The sequence below is a fragment of the Pelodiscus sinensis genome, chromosome 7 (genome assembly GCF_052426305.1).
Source record: "Pelodiscus sinensis isolate ZL-2025 chromosome 7, ASM5242630v1, whole genome shotgun sequence".
Lineage (NCBI taxonomy): Eukaryota > Metazoa > Chordata > Testudines > Trionychidae > Pelodiscus > Pelodiscus sinensis.
This window is the reverse complement of record NC_143058.1, coordinates 57,007,203-57,031,776: the sequence shown is the minus strand read 5'-3', so window position 1 is coordinate 57,031,776 and position 24,574 is coordinate 57,007,203. Positions and strand designations below refer to the sequence as shown.

The window sequence follows — 24,574 nt, the reverse complement described above, 5'->3', positions numbered from 1 at the left end:
TGGACCTGCATGTAGGAAAGACTGGGGTGGCTTTCAACTCCCCACTGTTAACATTCTAGTGACAGTCGTGTTAAACCTAATTGGGGAATTGGTGGTCTAGACCATGACTCACAAAGGCTCACCTGTAGCTACACCTCTGTTCTTTTAAACATTTGCATTTACCTAAAAAATAAGGTCAGGTTTTTTTAGCAATAATGAAATGAAACTATGAGTCTGGCAGTCAAAAATGCAGAAAAATGAAGGCGAGGTAAAAAAGACAAAGCTAAGCAAAAAGGCAGTTTTTCATCTTATTTTAAAAATCTTGAAGTATTGAACAGAGGACACTCAGCTTCTAGGAAACATCTCAATTATCTTCTTATTCTTATTGGAGGAAAGTGCTCAGATGTGATGTTGCCGCTGTAAAACGGCTGTCTTCTTTGGGACTATTCTTAAGAGGACATTGAGTCATCAGTGTCAAATCAAAAAGGTAATTTTTTTAACCTTGAATATTTTAGTGCATTTGACAATTTTTAAAATGTTCATTGAAAAAATAACTATTGTGACTCAGAGAAGACCAACTTTTTAATGCACCAAATCTACAGTGAATTCATTACTATAATGGCAGAGCAGCTCAGAAACCTTTATTTCATCAGTGAATTGGATGCTAAGTACTTTTCCATAATAGTTAATTCAACACCAGATGTCCTTGTCATGGCCAAATTCCCCAACCTTGGCACTTTGAGTGTATGTAATGGAGGCCGGGTAGTAAAATAAAACCACTGTCAGATTCTGTCTCTGCAGTTCCCAGAGATGAAAAAAGTTTTCTGATTTCAGTTTCCCCTGAAATCTATTTGGTATTGCCATCACCAAGGGTCCAAATCTTTTTCCAGGGAAGAAATACTTGGAATCTCTTCCCTGAGGACAAAACTCCTCAATCTCCTTTCCCCAAGGAGTTTGGAAACAAACAAGCAGTCTCTCATAGAGAAGAATGAACCTTGGTGTCTCCTGTAACATGTCTGCAGCCAGGCACTTAAGTTTAAGGACATAAAAGATCAACCATTACCATTTAACAGAACAAAAAAAATCCCACTTTTATTATTAAAACAAGACTATCGGTGAAAGCCTAGTAAATGAATTGGTGTTACAAGCCATGAATTGGTGTTACAAGCCATGAATTGAAACAAAACTCGGGTATTCTTCCGGGATTAATCCTTGGTTACGAGAGAGAAAAAAGACAATTAACCAGCTCAGACATAATTTCCAACCCACAAACAAGGAAAACAATAAACCTGATGGATTACCTAAACTTTTTCCTGTTCACACATTCTGATAAATCCAGGGGATCTGTTTTGGGGGGAGTTCATTTCTTCCCTCTGTGCCTGGAGAAGATTCCCCCCCTCTCTCTCTCAAACAAAGAAGACTGCTTCCCACAGTTTGGAATTCTTTAGCTGCATTTCATTGGCTTAATACCCAGCATTTAAGGTTAGCTTACGGTTAGCTTAATCTCTTCCTCACTCTCCAGGTAAGTTAGGCTCTCCTTTGCAGCTTCCATTTATGACAGTCCCCTAAAATCCCACACTTCAGAATGCCTAGAGACTATAGTTTTGGTAATCATTGTAGGTTCAGGTTTGGACATCAAAAAATGTTGTGGGCAGAGCTTTGATAATGCTGCAAATATGGCAGGAAAATAGTCGGGTCTACAGGCAAGATTGAACAATGTATATCACGCTGCTTTATTCATGCTGTGTTCCGGCCATTCCTTGAATTTAATCTACAATGCTGCAGTTGCATCTTGTGAGGGAGCTACACATTTTATTTATTTTTTTGAAAATACATAAAACAGTGCTTTATTTTTTGTTTTGTTTTGTTTTTTCATTTCTACACATGAGTGAAGAATGCTATAATTATGCGTGGAGGAGGCAAATGGAAAGCATTTGACAGTCAAAAGAATTTGTGACATCAGGTGGTCTGCTTATGTAGATGCTGTTTTGGCTTTCAAAATGAGATGTTATGTTTATAAAGAGAACCTTCTTAGACATAGCCACATCAAAGTCTGAAAAACTGAAGCAAAATCTTAGCAGAAAAGTTTGAAAAGTATGATGTTGTTTTTACTGCAAAGAATTAATTAATGTTGTCAGCAAATCACTGCAAAAAGTTGATACAAATTTATTGAATGCAGCACAATTGTTAGCCTTTGTTACAAGTTTTGTCACAAAAGTTTAAAAGGACTATAGGTCTATGGAAGCAGAGACACTAACATTATAACAGAAAATATAGGTTTCTCTGATAGATCTGATGAGAAGTCTGTGAAACTCCCAGTAAGTTTATAATATAACTTAGATAGGGCCACGATAAGGTGGGTGCATAATTGGCTGGATAACCGTAGTCAGAGAGTTGTTGTTAACGGTGCTAAATCCTGCTGGAAAGGGATAACAAGTGGAGTTCTGCAAGGGTCTGTTTTGGGACCCATACTGTTCAATATCTTCATCAATAATGTAGATATTGGGATAGAGTACGCTTATTAAGTTTGCAGATGATACCAAACTGGGTGGGGTTGCAACTTCTTTGGAGGATAGGGACATAATTCAAAATGACCGTAGCAAGTTAGAGAAATGGTCAGAGGTAAACAGGATGAGGTTTAATAAAGAGAAATGCAAAGTGCTCCACTTAGGAAGGAACAATCAGTTCCATACATACAAGATGATGGGAAGCGACTGTCTAGGAAGGAGCATGGCAGAAAGGGATCTAGGGGTCATAGTGGACCACAAGTTGAATATGAGTCAACAGTGTGATGCTGTTGCAAAAAAAGCAAAGATGGTTCTAGGTTGTATCAACAGGTGTGTTGTAAGCAAAACTCGTGAAGTCATTCTGCTGCTCTACTCTGCACTAGTTAGGCCTCAGCTGGAGTACTGTGTCCAGTTCTGGGCGCCACAATTCAAGAAAGATGTGGAGAAATTAGAAAGGGTACAGAGAAGAGCGACAAGAATGATTAAAGGTTTAGAGAACATGACCTATGACGCCAAGCTTCATGAACTGGGCTTGTTTAGTTTGGAAAAAAGAAGATTAAGGGGGGACATGATAGCGGTTTTCAAATATCTAAAAGGGTGTCACAAGGAGGAAGGAGAAAATTTGTTCCTCTTGGTTTCTGAGGACAGGACAAGGGGTAATGGGCTTAAAGTGCAGCAGGGGAGGTTTAGATTGGACATTCGAAAAAAATTCCTAACTGTTAGGGTGGTCAAATATTGGAATAAATTGCCTAGGGAGGTGGTGGAATCTCCCTCTCTGGAGATATTTAAGAACAGGTTAGATAGACATCTGTCAGGGATGGTGTAGACCCGTGGTTCCCAACATGGCGCCCGCGGGGGCATTTCTCGGCGCCCGCCAAGTGCTCAGGGCTGGCTTGGCCCCGGGCGCGCGGCTCTTGGGGGAGAGAGCGCCGGCCCCGGAATGTGGCTTGGGGGGGGCCCTGCGCCCCTCCCCCGGGCGCCCGGTGGGCGAACGGCCACGCCCCCGGCGCCCGGCAACCCCAAATGGTTGGGGACCACTGGTGTAGATGGAGCTTGGTCCTGCCTTGAGGGCGGGGGGCTGGACTCTATGACCTCTCGAGGTCCCTTCCAGTCCTATTATTCTATGATTCTATGAAGTTTGTTTTTTGATGAAACTAGAGACAATGAAATCAATTTAAAAGGGAAAGAGAAGATCATTGTTTAGACTGGCAGTGTTATTTGTGACACAATAATAGTGCAATTCCAGAGTAGAGATGAATTTCTGAAGAAGAGGACAAAGACGCATCTTTTTGAAGATGACGTGAAACATTGCATTCATTTTATTAAAAATTGAGGCCTGTACTTCGAGATCACCAGTTGATTTTTATAGGCTTATATATGACAGTTTGAAATTAAAAACCTTTCCAATTGTAGAAACCATTCTGAAAATATTTTTAACAATACCTATCTCAAATGCTTCTGGTGAATGTTCTTTTTCTGTATTGAAATGAGTTAAAATTATTTGCAAAATACAATGTCAGGTACCCGTGACAAGTTCAGCAATATTGACAAATGAAAGTTCCTTTTTAACAAAATATTACTTAAGTGATGATTTTGAAAAGTAAAAGTGAAGAGAGAAAGCTGTCTGAGTATATATTTTTTTTCAATTTGAGTAAGTTTCTTCAGAGGAAGTTAACTTTTATTTTTCCATTCATGTGCTATCTATACATTTTATTTTTACATATTTTTCATTTTACCTTAATGCAAATACAAATTTTCATCTTGACCAGAAGTTCTCCAACTGTGCTCTGAGAACTCCCTTTGGGTAGACTGAGGAAAGATTCTGGTTATTTTTTTTTATTTTTTTAATTTTTGTTAAAGAAAGCACTCTTATCCAAATCACTTTACAGTGGTTAGCTAATGGTAGAAACAATATTTGGAAAGATCCTTAAGTGATCCACTAAGACCCTCAGCAATTTTCAAATGGTCTGTGGGAATAAAAATTTAGATCACAAAACAATCAAGGTACCTCATTTTATTTTCATTTTTGTACTTATTACTCATAACATAGGAGGAGGAGAAAGATAAAGAAAAAAAGACTGAAAAATAGGAGAGGCAGGAAGAGTGAATTTTTTTTCTTGGCTGGGTCCTGGGGGGAGGGGCAAAAATGAAGCTGAGCACAGGACCCGACTGACTCTAAATCTATCACTCTCTCTTCCTCTTCCTCCTCTCCCTTCATTTGAAAAAGGTAAAGAATGTCTCTTAATTCATTTGCCAATTCTGACATCACATAGCCTAGAATGAAGGGAGAAGTAGAATCAGAAGCCACATTTTCTCTAATTTTTATTTCATTTCATGTGTGGAATAAATCTTGTTCAAGTGATTGCTCATGTGCATTCTAGTTTGTGTGTGTGCATGCATGATCACTGGATGACTTTCCTTAGCGGTACCGATTGGGTTGGCTGTAGTGCCCCCTATGGTGATGCCTCATGGCATCACATATATACCTCTGCTGACCTGACTCCCTTTCAGTTTTACCAGTGGTGGTTGTTTGGAGCTTCTGACTTCTTGCTTAGCAAGTAGTTCTTCTCTAACGCTTCATTTAACAAGTTCTTTGTAGTATAGATAGAGTTCTCAGTCCTCCAGGATGATGCGGCCTTCAGCACAGCTGTACTGCATTCCGCAATAAGTTGAGGTACAGTTAATTATCTTTGTAACTAGTGTTCTTCGAGATATGTTGCTTATATCCATTCCAGACTTGCCTGCCTTGCCTCTGTTCCACCAAGAAGGAACTGAAGCAGGAGTCAGGTCGGCAGAGGTATATACGTGACACTGGGAGGCATCATCTCTTGGGAGCACTCCAGCAACCTGGTAGATACTGCTAGGGAAAAGTCTTCTGATTATAATGCACACCGCATGCGTACACACACATTGGAATGGACGTGAGACAAATCTCAAAGAACAACAGTTACAAAGGTAAGTAACTGTTTTTTATGTGCACTGAGGTCCGTGTGCATGTACGCCACCAGTAGAAACACATGCTGCCAGTGGTAGGTGCTTTGTTAATCTGCTGGGCGGCATTTGAATTTTTCCTGGATGGCTGTCCAAGCGCTCAACTAACAGCGAACACTGATAAGCTAGGGCAGATGATTAACCCAAAGGGAGGGAAAAAAAAGGTAGTTTGAGAGTGGGGACGAAGAGAGGTGGGGGGTGTGTGTGTGTGTGTGTGTGTGTGTGTACACGGGGGCGGAGGGGGAAGGGGGAACAGAATGAGTGTAATAGTCTGAAGTGGGCAGAGGGGACAGTGGGGAAAAATACTAGTCACTAGATTTCTGTTAAGAATGTCACTGGTTTTGGAACACTTTGCTTCATTGCATCATTGATCAGCTCATCCTAAAAGTTTCTTACTCCTGGTCTATGCTAGGGGTTTAGGTCGAATTTAGCTGCATGTGGTCGTTCCACCCCCTCCTTTCCCCTGGCCCAAATGAGTCCACACTACCCAAGCCCAAGGCCGTGTCATCAGTCAAGCAGAGTCATTCCAGTGGGCTCCTGACAGGTCTTTTACTCTGTCGATGATAAACTTTTGGCTGCATGCGTGTGCTCCTCGGTCTAACATGCTAACCATGTGCAACAGACTCCGAGCAAGTCTTCAGAACTTGCTTCTTATTTCCAAATCAGATAAGAATCAAAAGCACCTAGCTAGGTTTATTGCCAACTTAAGTACAAAAAGTTGTCATGAAACAGACTTGTCACTGCACCATTATACATATGTACACCATGACAACGGGCTAACACCCAATCAGTGCTCTGGATTTTAGCGTTTCTCCCTCAGTCAGTTGCCAGCCACTCTTTTGGATGCACTTTTATAAACTGGTACAAACAAGTTACACATCACTCCTGAGGTATCAGGTTGCTATCTTCTGTTAGCTAGTTGCCACCCCTTACCTCACAGAAGGGGCGTTTCCTATTAATAGCCATCATGCTATCAACTGAGACCCAGTCCTGAACCTTGGTTGGTATGTATATTGTTTGTAGGATGTGTGTTAGTACTAAAATGTTTCTTAACGAGATGTTTGGGTATGACCCCTCTGGAATGTGCCTAGTACCTCTTACGTATGAGTGTTTCTGTAATATCAGCCCTGTTCTTGCCAATTTCTGTGAACAGAGCTTGCCTTTTGCTCACAGCTTAATTCTGCTTTATATTAGCAAAGACTTGACCATTGCTGTCAAGGCCTCAAGCCTCATACCCTGCCTGTGGTGTGAGCTTATGTTTCAGGTTCTCATCTTACTACATGCCACTGAAGTGTATTTCGGTATTCCTGCTTTTCACATGGAGTACCACAAAATTCAACCTTCCATAGTCACATTTATGATAGTGTAGACTTAGCATTTCGACTATATGTTCCTGGCTCTGGGAGGCACCCCCCAGTACCCTGCTGTGATCGCTTTGGCCAGAACTTGAAACTCTACTGCTCTCCATCTGAACAGGAAAAGCTTGAGAGAGTATGAATTTCATTTCCTGTGTGGTCAGCGTTGCAAGCACACCTCAGAGCAGACAGAACTCATGGCTAAGAGCTCAAATTCCATAAGCTCCAGTTTCCTGGGACAAAGAAGAGCACCAGCACAGAGTGTGAAGAAGCTCTTGGACCTCATCCAGGCGTATGGAGAGGAATCCAGTCTCTTGCAGCTCTGAACTAGCAAAAGGAATGCCGCTATCTACGTGAAGATCGCAAAGTGCTTAGTGGAGAAAGGCTACCTCAGGGACACCCAAGAGTGCCATGTTTAAAGAAAGGAAGCTGAGGTAGTCCTACTACAAGACAAAGGAGGCAAATGGGCAGTCTGATGCATCACTGCAAACATGCCACTTCTATGACCAGCTGCATATGATCTCAGGGGGGACATGACCAGCTTTCCAAACCAGACTGTTGAACTCTCAAGACCTTCAGGGCAACAGCATGGTGGTGGAGGGGGAAGGAAGCAGAGAAGAATGGTCAGCCAGTAATCAGTGAGAGCCAAGTACTCTTTATAATCTTGGAGCCAATCCCCTCCTCCTAGGATGTCTTTTGGGCACTAATGCCAGGGAGGGCACTTGTAAGTTTACTTTTTTTTTTTCTTGCTACAGAAGGGCTAAAGCAATTGGATGTGATGTGTGGTGCATTCTGTGTCTACACGGTGTGGAGGTTCCAGAACAGTTTGTTAGCATGTCTGGAGATGGAGCGGAAGTCCTTCCTGCATATCTCCATGAAGCTCTGATAGGAACTTTTTGATCCTTCTCACATTTCTGGGGAGGCTGCCTTATTCCATTCTCCATGGCAAGACATCTTCCCAGCCAAGCCAGTAGAAATTGGTCTGGCATAAGGGTCAGGTTTCTGGCCATATTTAGTCAGCCATATTTAGTCCATATCACGCTGTGATTTTGGAGAAAACTGATAGCATGGCAACCTGGATGAAAGAGGAGGAGAAGCTATTAGCTGCTGCTGCTTCTGCTAGCATGGCTTCAGCATATGGCACCCTCTCTCTCTCTCTTCCTCCTGCACACATCCCTGCAGGATGGGAAAGTAGCACTTTCCTGGGAAGCAGGAGGTGGTGGCTACAGAGGGAAGCCACATAAGCTGCTGCCCTTGCAGACCCCTTTCTGTACCTGCCTTAAAACTGCGTGAGTCTAGATGTTCCCTTGAGAACTGTGTGTCTCCTGTAAAGCAGCTGCTGTAAAGCATAACCTTGCCCTTGAACAGAACGGCTACATCTACACTGGCCCCTTCTTCGGAAGAGGCATGCTAATTTAGAACTTTGGAATAGGGAAATCCATGGGGGATATTTAAATATCCCTCGTGGGATTTAAATAAACATGGCCGCTGCTTTTTTTCCGGCTTGGGGAAAAGCCGGAAAAGAGCGTTCAGACTGGCGCGATCCTCCGGAATAAAGCCCTATTCCGGAGGATCTCTTATTCCTACTTGAAAGAGATCCTCCGGAATAGGGCTTTATTCCGGAGGATCGCGCCAGTCTGGACGCTCTTTTCCGGCTTTTCCCCAAGCCGGGAAAAAAAGTGGCAGCCATGTTTATTTAAATCCCGCGGGGGATATTTAAATATCCCCCGTGGATTTCCCTATTCCAAAGTTCTAAATTAGCATGCCTCTTCCGAAGAAGGGGCCAGTGTAGACATAGCCAACATGTCTCCGTTGTCTTTAGAGAGATCTTTGCTGTATGCTAACAGATTAGGTTTTAGGCTCCACAATGTATTTCCTGTAACGAGTGCCCTTGTAACTTTTTGGTACAGTGGGAACAGTAGGGAGCTTGTTGCCTATTCCCTGACTCCAGCAGCTGTCCTGATCGCCCAAATCCACAGGTGAAAACTTACAAGGGAAGACTTGTTTAAGGAGCAAATGGAGTGGAGGAATACGCTACTGGAGGGGAGGGAAGGGGAGCGGAGTGGCAGGAGAGAAGAGCATGCAGGGAACCTCAAATGAAGCACCAGGAAAATGTCTTTTTGTGCCTGATAGCTGTGATGGATTTCTCCCCTATACACAGATGCACACATGCCTCATAGAATAACTTTCCCTGATCACCCAGTTATGTAGCCTCCATCACCAGAGGCCCTAGGACACCGGAGTGATAGGGGAGAACTAAAGGGCAGCCTCATACTCAACCTCCAGGGAAGCATCGCAAAAGGATATTGTCCTTGCATTTCTGATTCTCTGCCCCTACTCCCTCCCCGATGGTCCCACCATGGTGGGGCACCCCAATGAGAGCAACTTGCATGACTCTCAAAACTGGCCATTCATAAAGCTTTCTTTCAAAGAGCTCTCTGATTTGCACTGCCCTGCACTGTGCTGTCTATTGCCCTGGTGTCTGGCTGTTCAAACTTCTGGCTATGTGCTTTGCCTCAGCTCCCCACCTTGCCAGATAGCTTCCCTCCTTGCTCTCAAAAATATTATGGAACACACAGCAAGCTGCCATCACAAAGAATGTGTTTGCTAAGGTCTAACCTAGTTGATAGACTCCTAGACCTTCCCTTTAAAGCTCAAAAGCACATTCCACCACCATTCTGCACTTGCTCAGTCTGTAGTTGACCTGTTCTTTACTGCTGTTCAGGCTGAGCTTATACAGCTTCATCAACCATGTGAGCAAGTGGTAGGCTGGGTCACCAAGGATCATTGTTGGCTTTTCCACCTCTCCATTTCTAATTTTCCAGTCTTGGAAAGAAGTTCCCGTTTGCAGCTTTCTGAAGAGATGCAAGTTCCTAAAGATGGGCAATGCACACGTCTTGCACCTTTCCTGACCATCCCATGTTGATGTCAGTGAAACAGGCCTTGTGTTCCAGCAGTGCTTGCAGCACCATCAAGAAGTGCTCCTTGCAGTTTATGTACTTCTTGGCAAGGTGGTCAAGTGTGAAGATGGGGATATGTGTTCAGTCTATTTCCCTACTGCAGTTAGGGAACCCCATCACAGCAGGGGGAAGCTATCTGCATGGGGGTGGGCAGGTGAGATGGGGTGGGAAATTTGTTTGGGTATCCTGACTCCCATCTGGGCTGCAGCAAGCAGGGGCGGATATAGGGCAGGGTGAGCGGGGTGGCCGCCCCAGGCCCTGCGCTTCAAGAAGCCCCGCGCATGTGCCGTGTCAAAGGGGGGAGGGGGCTGCAAAATTGTGCTGCCCTGGGCCCCGCAAAATCGTCATCTGCCCCTGGCAGCAAGAGTCTGACTATGTCTAAGCACAGCAGTTTCTGGTGCAGGGGAGAGACGTGGGATTCTCTCCAGGGTGGGAGGGGAAAGGGAAGCAAGCTGCATGGGGGAGGGGTACCAAAATTTCAGGTGGATTAAGCTGGAGTATGGGGTAACATGGGGTGCTGCTAGGGAACCTCCCTTGTCTCATTAATGCAACAGAGAGAGCTTAGTTGAAGTACATCTTCCCTCTTCTGTTGAGGCTGGAGTGAGGAAGAGTTGTTATTAATTACCAATTGATTGTAATTATATGCCAGGAAAAAATATGATGGGGAGGAGGTTCAAAGAATAATGTTGTACCATGTTATTTTCCACTATTAAACTGATGAAGCAAACACAAATCTGGTGAAACTTCTACAGTTCCAAACCAAAATATTTTTCACTTAGTATCGGGGGGGAAAGATAACTTGATTTTAGCCACAATGAGTTTAACAAGTCCATCTTTCTAATATCTCTGGCCATCTGCCTGGAGATGTTAGAAAGCTTGGGCTAAAATGTAGTTTGTCTGGAGGGAGACAAATCCAGAGAAAAGAAGTAAGGAGGGTCGAGAGAGTCTCTATTGGCAGATCTTAATGCAGGATCTGACTTCAGTTGTTTTGATGTTTTCTATGGTAAAACATTTGGGCTGCTTTTGTAGATAAAGGATTCAGGCTTTAGTGAATGAATCTGGAACCAAAGACCTACCTCGTGCATTTGCATGATTTCAAACAAAGTTTGCATAGTTGTTAATGGCTGAAAGTAAGAGAGAAGGAGCTTCTTTGACAGAATTATTATTTTTTTTTTGGAGGGTTGTAGATATCTGGTGCATGTTTTTATGCTTAATGGCCATGTCTTTGATTTATTTATATAGCTGTTTTCAGTATGTCTCATTTTGGTGTGTTTACTAGCTTGACTTGTTAGAATGATAATATATATGCACTCCAAGGGTAGTGTGAATTTTTTTTATTTGAATTTTTTTAAAATAAACATATTAAGCATTGCTCCTTGTTAACTATCTCTTGTTTTAATATTTCTTTCATATCTATAAATTGTTTAAAATATACATTTATATCTAGGTTTTTGTTTGTACAGGTGGTACACATCCACACACTACCTCAATTTCAGTGTTGCACGTAAGAAATTTCAACCCACCCAAGGATGGAAAATGTTAGAGGGAAAATGTTAGACCTAAGCCATGCATATTGGGCGGATGCTCTAGTGATAGCCTCCACTCTTAAATAATGTAGTCTGTGTAAACAAAAGATCAGATAAGTTGTGCTGCATGGATATTGCAGTTGTGTGCACAACACAACCTTGTTGCTGTAACTGGCTGGCCTGTGGAAAACTGGCTTCACTGACATCCACGTTGCCCAAACTCAAAACAGTGTGACTGCTAGAGTTGACTAAAGGAGCAAATTACTGAAGTGGCTGAAGCTCCCCAAGCAGTGGGGTTCAAGACCTATCCAAATATTTGTAGATTTTTGATGGCCCAAGCATCTAGGGATAATTGGGTCTGTAGGGTAACAACTTACCATCCTGTTATAGCACTGTACATTGCCTTGCAGTGTTGAGGGATTGTAAAGAATTTGTCCAATCTTGCTGAGTTAAGAGGGTAGGAATAGAGATGGTTTGAGCTTGCATAGCAGGACTTGGCTTGATTTTTTTTCAGCAGCGTTGAGTGCCTATAACAAGGAGTAAGAGGTGTTTATCCTATCCCAAAATCAACATCCAAGCATCTTGGTTGGGAACACTTGCGTTCTTGGCTCTACTCAGATGTTCAGTCTGCTGGCCTCTGCTGCCATTCCAGTTTGTCTCTAAATACCTTTTGTCTAACATAGTTCAAACTAAGAGCTGAAATTAGAATTTTTTGGGTAAAAGCTTGTAGTGTAAACCATGTACATTTATAATCAGATTTTTAATACTCAGTTGTCTTATTCTGTCCTTAGAGCTCAAGCCATCGCAATAGGACAAGCACTAGTAGATGGACGCTGGCTGGATTGTGTCAGTCACCATGATCAGATCTTTAGAGATGAATATGCTCTGTATAGACCATTACAGGTACAGAAACCTCTTTTCTCACTGCTGTTGGAATAGTGACTCAGTGGTGGCTGGGGAACTGCTGTCAATCTCTTCTTCCTAGAACCAGCTTGAGTCAAGACAATTCTCATGAATCATAGAATCCTAGGGCGGGAAGAGACCTCAGGAGGTCATTGAAGCAGGACCAACCCCAACTAAATCATCCCTGCCAGGGATTTGTCAAGCTGAGACTTAAAAGCCTGTAGGGATGGAGATTCTACCACCTCCCTAGGTAACCCATTTCAGAACTTTACCACCCTCCTAGTGAAATAGTTTTCCTAATAGCCAACCTAGACTTCCCCTACTATACGATAGGGTCCACTATCTTTGCCCTCCAATGTATCTACTTCTCCCCCTATCTTAGTGTTATCTGTAAACTTGCAGAGGGTGCAATCCATCCCCTCATCCAGGTCATTAATCAAGATGTTGAATAAAATCGGCCCTACAGCTGATCCTTGGGGTACTCCAATTGAAACTGACTGCCAACCTGACATTGACCCATTGATCACTACCCATTGGGCCTGACAATCTAGCCAGCTTTCTGTTGACCTTACAGTCGATAATGGAAGTCCAATCCATACTTCCATAACTTGCTGGCAAGAATATTGTGGGAGACGGTATAAAAAGCTTTTGCTTAAGTCAAGGTACATCACATCCACTGACTTCCCCATGTCAACAGAGCCCGTTACCTCATCATTGAAGCTAATCAGATTGGTCAGACATAACTTTCCCTAGGTGAATCCATGTTGACTGTTCCTGATCACTTTCCCTTCTTCCAAGTACTTCAAAATGATTGCTTGAGGACCCCTTCCATGATTCTTCTGGGAACTGAGATAAGGCTGAGTGGTCTCTTGTTCCCTGGATTGTCCTCCTTCCCTCTTTGAAAGATGGGCACTACATTTGCCTTTTTCCAATCATCCGGGATCTCTCCCGATCTCCGGGAATTTTCAAAGCTAATGGCCAAAGGCTCTGAAATGACATTTTCTCACTCCCTCAGTATCCTTGGATGCATTAAATCCGGGCCCAAGGATTTGTATATGTTTAGCTTTTCTAAATAGTTCTTAACCTGTTTTCTCCACCAAGTGCTGCCCACTTCCTTCCAATACTGTGTTGCCTAGTGCAGTAGTACGGGAGCTGACCTTGGCTGTGAAGACAGAGGCAAAAAAGCATTGAATACTTCAGCTTTTCCCTCATCTGTCACTAGGTTACCTCCCTCATCCAGTAAGGGCCCCACACTCTGTCTGATCACCTTCTTATTGCTAACATGACTGTAGAAACCTTTCTTGTTACCCTTCACATTCCTTGCTAGCTGCAAATCCAGTGTGCTTTCTCCTTCCTGATTACTCCCCTGAATTCTCGAGGAATATATTTATACTCTTCCTTAGTCATCTGTCCAAGTTTCCATTTTTTATAAGCTTCCTTTTTGTTTTTAAGGTCACCAAGGGTTTCCTTGGTAAGCCAATCTGGTTGCCTACGATACTTGCTTTTCTTACTGCACATCAGGATGTTTTTTCTGTGCCTTTAATAAGGCTTCTTTAAAATACAGCCAGCTCTCCTGGGCTCTTTTCTCCTTCATGTTAGCATCCCAGGGGATTCTGCCCATCAGGTCTCTGAGGGAGTCGAAGTCTGCTTTTCTGAAGTCCAGGGTATGTATTTTGCTACTCTCCTTTCTTCCTTTTGTCCTGATTCTGAAATGTACCATCTCATGATCTCTGCTTCCCAGGTAGCCACCCACATCTACTTCCCCTACTAGTTCCTTCCTGTTTATGAGCACCAGGTCAAGCTGTGCATGGCCCCTGGTCGGTTCCTTGAGTACTTGTACCAGAAAGCTGTCCCCAACATTCTCCAAAGCACCTTCCTATGTGGCCTCTGAATAGCATAGCCAGTATTCAGAACAGTTGTCCTGAAGTGTCTCCTTATGATCCATTTATTTGGAAAGGGTTGTTGTCAAAGATGTCACTGTTCAGAGTAGGGATGTAAAAATGCATAAGTAATCGTGTACACCCAGGAGGGCAGTTGGCTCCCCACATTTACTGGCTCCTGCTTTTCCCCTGTGCTGCTGCCTCTTAGAGACAGCAGGGTGAGGGAACAGGTGGCACCTCAGGAGCCAGTGCGCATGGGGAGCTGGCTTCTTGCTTGTACTGGGAGGCTGCTTGCATTAGTGAATGTTAACCGGTGAGCCTGGATTTATTGGTTAACTGTGTACAGTTATGCTTTCACATCTCTAATTCAGGGACAAGGTCTTTATAAAGACTTTAAAAATACTGTCATTTCAACAAAGATAAGTACTGGGAATCTAATTATTTAATTCCTGGTCAAAAGAAGTAAAAATTTAGGAGGAGATCAATTTACTTATTGCTGCCAGTAAAGTAACTGGAGATTTTGCATAAAGAATGTCTCCGCCCTGGGGTATAAATGATTTCTCTCTAATTTCTGAGCCTAAACTGTAGTTTAGAGAGAGAAAGTCAGGGCCCCAATAAAAGAGAGGTTTGTCAGTGACCAAAGACTCTGTCTGGCTTGGTATGATCCGGCTTGAAATATGCTGAGAGGTAAGAGCTGCCAGTGCCATTAGAATTTTGCCTTAATTCATGCAGTGACTTTTAACATTTAAGAAACAAAGCTTTCGTTATAGTTGGTCCTAAATAGCTTCAGTTCATAGAATCATAAAACCATAGAGCTGGAAGAGACCTCAGAAGGTCATCAAGTCCAGCCCACTACTCTAGGCAGGACCAATCCCAACTAAATAAGTCTCGGCTTGACAAAGCCCTGGCCGGGTTGAAACCCCTCTAGGGATGGGGACTCCACTACTTCCCTAGGTAACCCATTCCAGTGCTTCCCCAGTGAAATAGTTTTTTCCTAATATCCAACCCGGACCTCTCCCATCACAACTTGAGACCATTGCTCCTTGTTCTGCCATCTGTCACTACTGAGAACAGCCTTTTTCCATCCTCTTTGGAACCTCCCTTCAGGAAGTTGAAGGCTGCTGTCAAATCCCCCTCACTCTTCGCTTCTGTAGACTAAACAGCCCCAACTCCCTCAGCCTCTCCTCGTAGGTCGTATGCTTCAGCCCCCTAATCATTTTAGTCGCCCTCCGCTGGATCCTCTCCAGTGTGTCCACATCCTTTTTGTAGTGGGGGGCCCAGAAATGGACCCAGTACTCCAGATGTGGCCTCACCAGAGCCGAATAAAGGGGAATAATCACTTCTCTGGATCCACTGGGAATGCTCCTCTTAATGCAACCTAATATGCCATTAGTCTTCGTGGCTACCAGGGCACACTGTTGACTCATATCCAGCTTCTCATCCACTGTAATCTCCAGGTCCTTTTCTGCAGAACTGCTACTTAGCCATTTAGTCCCCAGCTTGTAACAATGCTTGAGATTTTTCCGTCCCAAGTGCAGGACTCTACACTTGTCCTTGTTGAACTTCATCAGATTTCTTCTGGCCCAGTCCTCAAATTTGTCTAAGTCACTCTGGATCCTATCTCTGCCCTCAAGCGTATCTACCTCTCCCCCTAGCTTTAAAGTGTCATCTGCAAACTTGCTGAGGGTGCAATCCATCCCCTCATCCAGGTCATTAATAAAGATATTGAACAAAACCGGTCCTAGAACCGAACCTTGAGGCGCTCCTCTAGAAACCGACTGCCAAGCTGATACCAAGCCGTTGATCATTACCTGCTGGGCCCAGCCTTCTAGCCATCCTTCTATCCATCTTACCGTCCATTTATCAAGTCTTTTCTATCTATCTTACCATCCATTTATCCAGTTCATGATTAACTTGTGATTTACAGGACATGCTCTCGTGTGATCTCTGATTCTGTAGCATGTACAGTCAGCAAGACGTTATTTCTGTATGAATTGGGAGTAAATTCACTAAAGTGTAGTTCAGCTGAATTTGTAGTTGCAGCAAGTGCATTAGTTGTAAAGGAGGGAATTCTACGTAAAACTGCAATTCCTTTGGAGACTGGATGTTGTGGGGATAATTTGGAGTTGCTGTGTGCAGTCTAGGATTCTTTGCTATACTATTCCAAGGCCTTGCTTCACAATAGCTTTTCTTGATTCAGGGCCTATCTATACTAGGGATGTAATAGTATAGTTTATTAACCGATAAGCAAAAGCTTATTGATTAATGATGTTGACTACATGCTGCCTCCCCAGTAAATTTTTTAGAAGGCTGGCTCACAACCCGGCTCAGACCTGGCTTGCTGTGAGTCTGGGAGCTAACCCCGCTGAAGCTCTGCATTACGAGTGTTTTAGGAGCCAGACGGGCAGGCAGCGCTGCTCAATTCCAGCTTGTGCCAGGTACATGCACTAATCTTTCTGTGGCTCTGCATTGCAAATATTTTAGTCGGGTGTCAGCTGGGACTGAGCTGCGTGCATGCGTGCCTACCTTCCCAGCTCCTAAAATACTTTTAATGCAGAGCTGCAGCGGGGGTAGCCCACCGACCTGGCGCGAGCTGGGAATGAGTGCTTGTAGTGATAACCCTTATTGATTAATTGTGGAGTCTTACATGAGAACGGCCATACTGGGTCAGACCAAAGGTCCATCTAGCCCAGTATCCTGTCTGCTGACAGTGACCAGCACCAGGTGCCCCAGAGAGGGTGGACCGAAGACAATGATCAAGTGATTTGTCTCCTGCCATCCCTCTCCAGCCTCTGACAGACAGAGGCCAAGGACACCATTTCATCCCCTGGCTAATAGCCTTTTATGGACCTAACCTCCATGAAATTATCTAGCTTCTCTTTAAAATCTATTATAGTCCTAGCCTTTACAGCCTCCTCTGGCAAGGAGTTCCACAGGTTGACTACACGCTGTGTGAAGAAGAACTTTCTTTTATTAGTTTTAAATCTGCTACCCATTAATTTCGTTTGGTGTCCTCTAGTTCTTCTATTTAGAGAACTAATAAATAACTTTTCTTTATCTGCCCTCTCCACACCACTCATGATTTTATATACCTCTATCATATCCCCCCTCGGTCTCCTCTTTTCTAAACTGAAAAGTCCCAGTCGCTTTAACCTCTCCTCATATGGGACCCGTTCCAAACCCCTAATCATTTTAGTTTAGTTACACACTTCTTAACATCTCTGATCCCTAGTATACTAGGGAAGAAAGTTGACCGAAGATATGCAACTCTGGCTATGAGAATAGGTTGAATATCTTAGGTCAGATTTCCGTGGCATCCCCACTGTGATTGGATGATAGGAGAAACTCTACCCATTGACTTCCCTTGCTCTTGCGATCCAGAGGAGTACCAGCGGTAACGGGGGCACGATCAGTAGTTGATTTAGTGGGGTTTTACTAGACCTGCTAAATCGAAACATGATAGATTGATGTCCAGAACAAGTGGAAACAAGCCCTTAGAAGCCTGATTCTGGATTTCAACTGAATTTGTCAGCTTCACTTGATTTGGTCAGTCATAGAACTGCTCAAGGGACTAAAACTATATGCATGTGTCTCAGATTAGCATGGTCACCTTATGGGGGCTAAGGATAGTTTGGTAGACCCCCCATGCAAGTACTCAAATCTATGCAGGCATTTGACATGTTGTGGGGGTGGATAGGAAGCTTTCAAGTCTTCCATTTACCTCACTCAAATATGATTGACTTGTGAGAGTGGGGTGGGAAGGCTGGGGAAAGAAGCCAAGACTAATGTGGGCAGAGTAAAGTGGTATGTTCTCTTCAAAACTGTTGCTGTCCCACTTAAACTTCTCAGATGTGATTCTGTGGTATCTCAGTGTATACATACATTTACTTTTGTGAAAGGCTTTGTAGTGTGTTAGGCTGCAAAGCATGAAATGTGAACTGTATCTGTTTTGATTTAGGCATGTTAACTAATAAATTAATCGCTAGTTGAGTAGTTGATGGAATTTACACTGACTACCCAGCTAGTCGATAAGCACTTCTGCGTTCTGCCTTTGAAATGTACAAGAGCTCTTCTGCATTTCAAAGTTGGTATGCCACGTGGAGCTCAGGGCCAGTGGGAATTCTCACTTACTCCAGGCTCCACTTCTGTTTTGAAATCCACAAGAGCCCCAGCAAGGGGGGGGAGTGACTAGTTGATAAGCATGTCTGATAAGCTTATCGACTATCTGATCAGCATAGTGACTGTCCGATAAGTCAACTAGCCACATTGTTCAAGCCAACTAGCCACACTCAACTGTCTATATAGCCACATGTGGCTAATGTCTAGATTATTGGACACCACTCATGCATAGTTGTACCTCTGCAAAGCATCTTAACGTCCCCATAGGACTGAAAAATAAATTTACTTTCTCTTTTCCTGATCTCCTAGAGCACTGAGTTCTCTGAAACTCCCTCTCCAGACAGTGATTCGGTGAATTCCGTAGAGGGACACTCTGAGCCATCCTGGTTCAAAGACATCAAGTTTGATGACAGTGACACAGAACAGATTGCTGACGAAGGGGAAGATAATTTGGCCAGTGAGTTTTAACTGATTCTTTTCTATCTTCACATGAAAAATTGGTATAAATGTGTGTGCGGTGGTGTTGTAATGGAAGTGAAAGTCCTGCTCTGCTTGTAGTAGCTGTAAAGTTCCATGTAAAGTGAAACCTCACTAGTCCTCCTGTTTTTTGTTTTGTTTTGTTTTGCAGTGGATACAGTATTTTCTAATCAGTTTGCAAGATTTGATTGTTTCTAAATTAGTATAAACTCTCTGGATTATAATAGCGCAGACAGTCTAGATCGGGATATCTAGACAGAGGCTGTCCTAAAGTTCACTTGTGTTTTAAAATAAATCTATAGAACTTCCATCCAACACTTAATCTTATCTTGAAGTATATATATTTAAGACTGAAATATTGTATTTCTTTAGTATTGCGCACTGGGTTTTATATATTAAAGACAAATTTTCTCCTTTCCAATACCCTCATGATACCCATTTGAATCCCTTTCCTTCCTGTATCTTCCCCCTTACCCAACATTAAAAGATTCCGCCAGCCCTAGCAAGCGTACATCAGTCAGCAGCTTCCAGTCCGCAATGGACAGTGACTCAGCCGCTTCCATCAGCCTGAACGTGGAGATGGACAACGTGAACTTCCATATCAAGAAGCACTCCAAGTACCCACATGTACCCCCTCACCCTGCTGACCAAAAAGGTATGAGGTAGTCACCAACTAGAGATGCACATGATGGAGAGTGGTATCCTACTACTGATTTGTTTTAGACACTACTATCTGTAGTTGTCTTGTTGGTGGATGTGTTTCTAAACTATCTCTTTAGTTAGCCCCCTGTGCATTTCCTTCTGATGCTATTACCTTTGCAAGGGTGTTCAGAATAAACCAACTATGCCATCTTCTCTGAAGAGTGTGCAGCTTCTTGTCTGGATTTTCTCTTTGCAGTGGCAGTTCCTGGTATATTGTCTTGGTCAGCTGACTGGGACATCATCATAAATATGTACGCACACATTCCAGGAAGATTCTCATGTATCCAATTTGAGAAGTGATTATATAAGAAACCCTAAACCAGTGGCAATCTGATCTTAGTGTAACAAGAAAAACTTAAAAACAACAAATAGTCTGGTAGCATCTTAAAGACTAACAAAACATGTAGCTGGAATCATGAGCTTTCGTGGGCACAGCCCACATCTTCAGATGACTTTAGTTTAGTGTAACAAAACTGATTCTTTTTTTAATCTCCATTAGTCATGGAGAAAATTGTTGAACAAGTATTATGCATTGATTACAAATATAATTGTCAGATTATTGAGTAACTTTAAAATTTCTTCTATAAATTAATGGTAAATTGGAATGTGAAAGGGCAAATGAAGCCTATTTGAAAAGATCATCTTTTCTCCCATTCGGTTATATTATATTGTATATAGTACACTGACTGACTGAAACAAAGACTAATTGGTATAAATGATAACGGTGCTCCTTTCAATGCTGAGGTAGCTCTCTTGTTATTTCTAGTCTCCCCACTGTTGCCTGAAGCTTCAAGTGCCTGCAAGAGACCTTAAAATACCCTGACATTAAGGACTCTTGCTTAAACTCCAAGGTGACAGATTCTCTGACCTTAAGTGGTATGATGCCAGCATCCAAATGCAAAAACCCCTTGAAAGCCCAGGCAGATGCATTTGAGAATTTCTTCTTGTGGGGGAACCACAAGGAGGGAGGTGTTTAAGTCTCGGCTTGACAAAGCCCTGCCCGGGTTGATTTAGTTGGGATTGGTCCTGCCTAGAGCAGGGGACTGGACTTGATGACCTTCTGAGGTCTCTTCCAGCTCTATGGAAATAGCTTGTGCCCTTGAAATTCTCTCTCTCTGAGATTAGTCACAATTGTTTTGTTTTTTTTAGTTACAAACTAACACGGCTACACCTTTCAGACGTTTGATTTCTTTTGGACTATCTGTAACCAGGCTCATCATCCTGCAAGCCTTTTTAGGTCTCCCTGCAGGCAAGCTGCAGCCTGCTTCTTTGGGCGGGGAAATCACAAGTATAAATGAGCAACCATAGTCTTTAACAATTCTGTAGTCCCGTGTGTTAGTTTAGGGGAGGGAGTTCCAAGAACACCACATCTGGCTTATCTTCAATAGAGTTCTGAAGTCTGACTAAAGCAGACTTAGCATGTTATTCTGCAACACAACAGAGTCTATTTCTACAGTTCTCTGACTGGCAGAGACCCTGAGTTTTTCCTTCCTCTTCAGCATGGGGCATGGTCACTTGCAGATTTAAGCTGGTGTAGATGGCAGATTTCCAGTAATTTGAAGTCTTCAAACCAGGAGTCTCAAGCTCACAGAAATGGGAGTCCAGGGGAAGAGAAGGAGGGCCTGTACCTCTGCCCCACTTGGCACCTGTCCCCAAGGGACACAGCTTCAGAGAATACTCAGAGGCCTGGTGTAGGATAGCAGAAGCAGCTCGGCCTCCCTGGGCTCCCTTACGAGTCTGTTTTCCCACTTCCAACCGATGCGGTCACCTTGCACCAGGTGTTCCCTGGTAATACTTGGGCCCACATCCATGGGAGACAGGGTGCCATGGAGGGGAGAGGATTGGATGATGGCAGGAGACTAGAATGGACAGACCCCAACCCTTCCTGCAGGACTCCCAGGCCAGATTGTGCAGCTGCTCTGGCGGGGGATGGCCCTTGAGTCATGAGCTTTGAGACCCCTGCTTTAAATCAGGATTTGAGGACTTCAATAATTTGGTGAGAAGTAATAACGATACAGGTTATTCTTGGTGGCCTTAACTACTCTACATAGTGAATGATATGGCTTATCTTTGATTCCAGTTGTGTGTGCTTGCTCTCAGATATAGAGTTTTATACATTGAATAAAGCATAATAGACAACATTTTTAGCTTAAATGCTTTAAATTAGGAAACCAAGTAATAAGCTATGTTCATAATTGTCAGTGAAGTCAACTGAAATCATGACAGTCTTTCAACAGAATAAAAAAAGTGCCACAAGACATCTTTTTATTGTGTGTCATAATATCAGGCAAATCTAGGCTATTAACATAAGGCATTCAGCATTTGAAGTACCTATCTATTTTCCTTTCCTTCTGGTAGGTACCTGCTTTAGATACTAGAATTCAAGGTTAAACACACACACTATTTTTTACCTTTCCCAATACCGAAGGGGCTTGCTTTAGTTTTTGGTTGCACACACTTCGGTGGAAGCTTCCAGTATTCTCTAACCAACTCACAATTTTTGAGAGAAATCCATACATGAACAGGTAAAAAAATAAGCCTATCCTAATTCACCCCAATGGAAACTTCTCTGTTGTATTTAAATCAAAAACTGAGGGATACACTCATTAGAAACATCCCTTCTATAAGAGACTCTTATTATGCTAGTAAATTACAAGAGCTATGGACAGGCTCCATGATCAAAGACTGTTAGATGCCCATGTGATGGATGAGAGGGGTACTGCCTTTTTCTAGACATCCCAGCCATTCAGTTAACTCTTTATAGACAATTTAGTTTAAAACCGGAGACTGTGGGTGTCCAGGAAGTGTTGGCAGGCAGCCAGGAGAGCCAAATGGGAAGAGCGTGTGAGTTCTGAATCAGAAAACCTGAATCAAAAAAGCCTGCCTGCATCAGGCTTTTGTGAGTTCAGAGCAAGAGCCGGGAGAGAGAAAACGTAAACCAGGAACCAGACATGGAATTTTCAGCAATTGCTGAAAATGGCTGAATCTTGAAACCATGAATATGTAGACTTGATCAGGCTATTTTCTAATTTGGGATCTCCTCTGTGCTAAGTCCCCTATCCCACTCCATACATTAACTTTTAAACTAAATCCGAGAGAAGCAATTGCCTGTGCTTTTTATTCTGCCTTTTTGCAATTGCTCTGTAATACCTTGCAACTAAGTATGCTTTACCAAATTGTGACAGGGTGTACCAATCCTGCACTGGCCTGGGAGGGGTTAATCAGGCCTTCTTTGCTGAGAGGTCCCCTCCCCAATGCCCTGCTGGGTGTGTTCCAACTCCAGGCCCAATATAAAAGCCAAGGGAGCAGCTCAGTCAGATCACAGAAGGGAAAGGAACTGCTACCAGAGTCCAGGAGCAGCTGCAGCACCAGCTGAAATAGTCGCAGCAGGCAGAAACAAGGGTGGAAGGCCACCAACAAAGACCAACCAGAGGGAGTGACTAGCCTGGAGAATGCAGGTGGAGAAGATGCCAGCCATCTGATAGGGTAGGATGTAGGCAAGGGTGGAGAACCGGAAGGGCCCTATGAGCTTAGTGTTTTTCAGGCAGATTTCCCACTGAGCTAGCATGCCCACCACTAGACAGGGCCCTATTTCTTCAGATGACAGATATGGAGCAAGAGACACAGAAGTTGAATAATAAAGCAGAAAAAGAAGCGATGGAAAACTGACAAATTATCGTGCTAAATGAAGCTAATAGAGTAGGTTGTAAGTGCCAGTGCTTAGCTTTTTATGTCACTTGGATGTTGAATATAAGTCCATCCAGTTCATGTCTTTGTTCAAGCTGTAAGAGAAGATATCAAATTTGCATATGCAGGCCAGTTCTGTGGACTCTCTCTAATTACTTTGTAAGAGAATAGCCACCTTTTCTAATATCTGATTTGTGTCCAGTAATCCATAGTTGTGCCACTGACTTATAGATATAAATTGTCCCTAAATTGGAAATAGTTGTTGGTGAGAACAAAATCACAGAGCTTAGTCACTAGGGCTACGTCTACACTGGCACCCTTTTCCAGAAATGCTTAAAACGGAACAGTTTTCTGTTATAAGTATTTCCGGAAAAAGCGCATCTGCATTGGCAGGATGCTTTTCCGGAAAAGCGTCCGTGGCCAATGTAGACGTGCTTTTCCGGAAAAAAGCCCCGATCGTCATTTTCGCGATTGGGGCTTTTTTGCGGAAAAGACTACTGTGCTTTCTACACTGGCTCTTTTCCGGAACAGTTTTTCCAGAAAAGGACTTTTGCCCGAACGGGAGCAGCATAGTTTTTCCGGAAAAACACTGACAATTTTACAGTAGATCGTCATTGCTTTTCCGGAAAAGCAAGCGGCCAGTGTAGACAGCTGGCAAGTTATCCGGAGAAGTGGCTGCTTTTCCGGAATAAGTGGCCCAGTGTAGACAGCCTTCGTGTGCAGTGGTGACATCAGAGGTAGTGTTCTTGACAGCTAGTAATCCATCATCGTGTGGAATGCTGGTGTAAAGAGCTGTATCCATAGTGGCCAGATGGTGTTTTTAGGAAGATTACTGATGTTCTGTAGTTTCCTCAGGAAGTCGTTGGTGTCTAGTAGCTAGGAGTGCTGGTAGCATAGGGTTTTCAAGTCAGCAGCACAGCTATGGGCACCTGCATGGCCCCACAATATCGACGACAACGACGGGCTCAATGCCTATATGTCTCCAGCTTTCATCCAGAACACATTACCTTATCAATTGTTTATAGCCAGGCCCTAAGATACAACTGGAGTTTGCTCTAATCCCATAGACAGACACAAACGCCTACAGAATTTTTATCGGGCATTCTTAAATACCATCTGGGGAAGTGAAAAAACAGATTGACAGAGACGGACGAGTACTCAGGCATCTGCTTTTTCAAGATAGGCCCAATAAACAAAATAACAGAACATCACTAATCATTACCTACATCCCCCAACTTAAACCCCTCAAGTGCATTATTAACAATCTACAACCTATCCTGGAAAACAATCCCTCACTCTTACAGGCCTTGGGGGACAGGCCAATCCTTGCCTACAGACCACTCTCTACCCTCAAACAAATTGTTTCCAGCAACCATGCATCACAACGTAAACATACTCATTCAGGAACCCACTCCTGAAGTAAACTCCAGTGCTAACTCTGTCTTCACATCTACACAAGTGACATCATCACAGGACCACATAAGCCCC

General features: G+C 43.3%; 1 protein-coding gene across 15 annotated transcripts in view; it reads left to right on the top strand.

The window, feature by feature from the left end:
* PIKFYVE (phosphoinositide kinase, FYVE-type zinc finger containing) overlaps window positions 1–24,574 on the top strand; it is a 188,419-nt gene that overhangs the window by 57,784 nt on the left and 106,061 nt on the right. For 14 of the 15 annotated variants that reach the window (XM_075933821.2, XM_075933817.2, XM_075933820.2 and 11 more), the window contains 3 exons: window positions 12,110–12,221; window positions 18,530–18,677; window positions 19,185–19,352. In XM_075933821.2, coding sequence (XP_075789936.1) covers window positions 12,110–12,221; window positions 18,530–18,677; window positions 19,185–19,352 — 428 coding nt within the window. The remainder of the gene's footprint in view (window positions 1–12,109; window positions 12,222–18,529; window positions 18,678–19,184; window positions 19,353–24,574) is intronic. The other variant, XM_089779803.1, reaches the window with a different exon arrangement.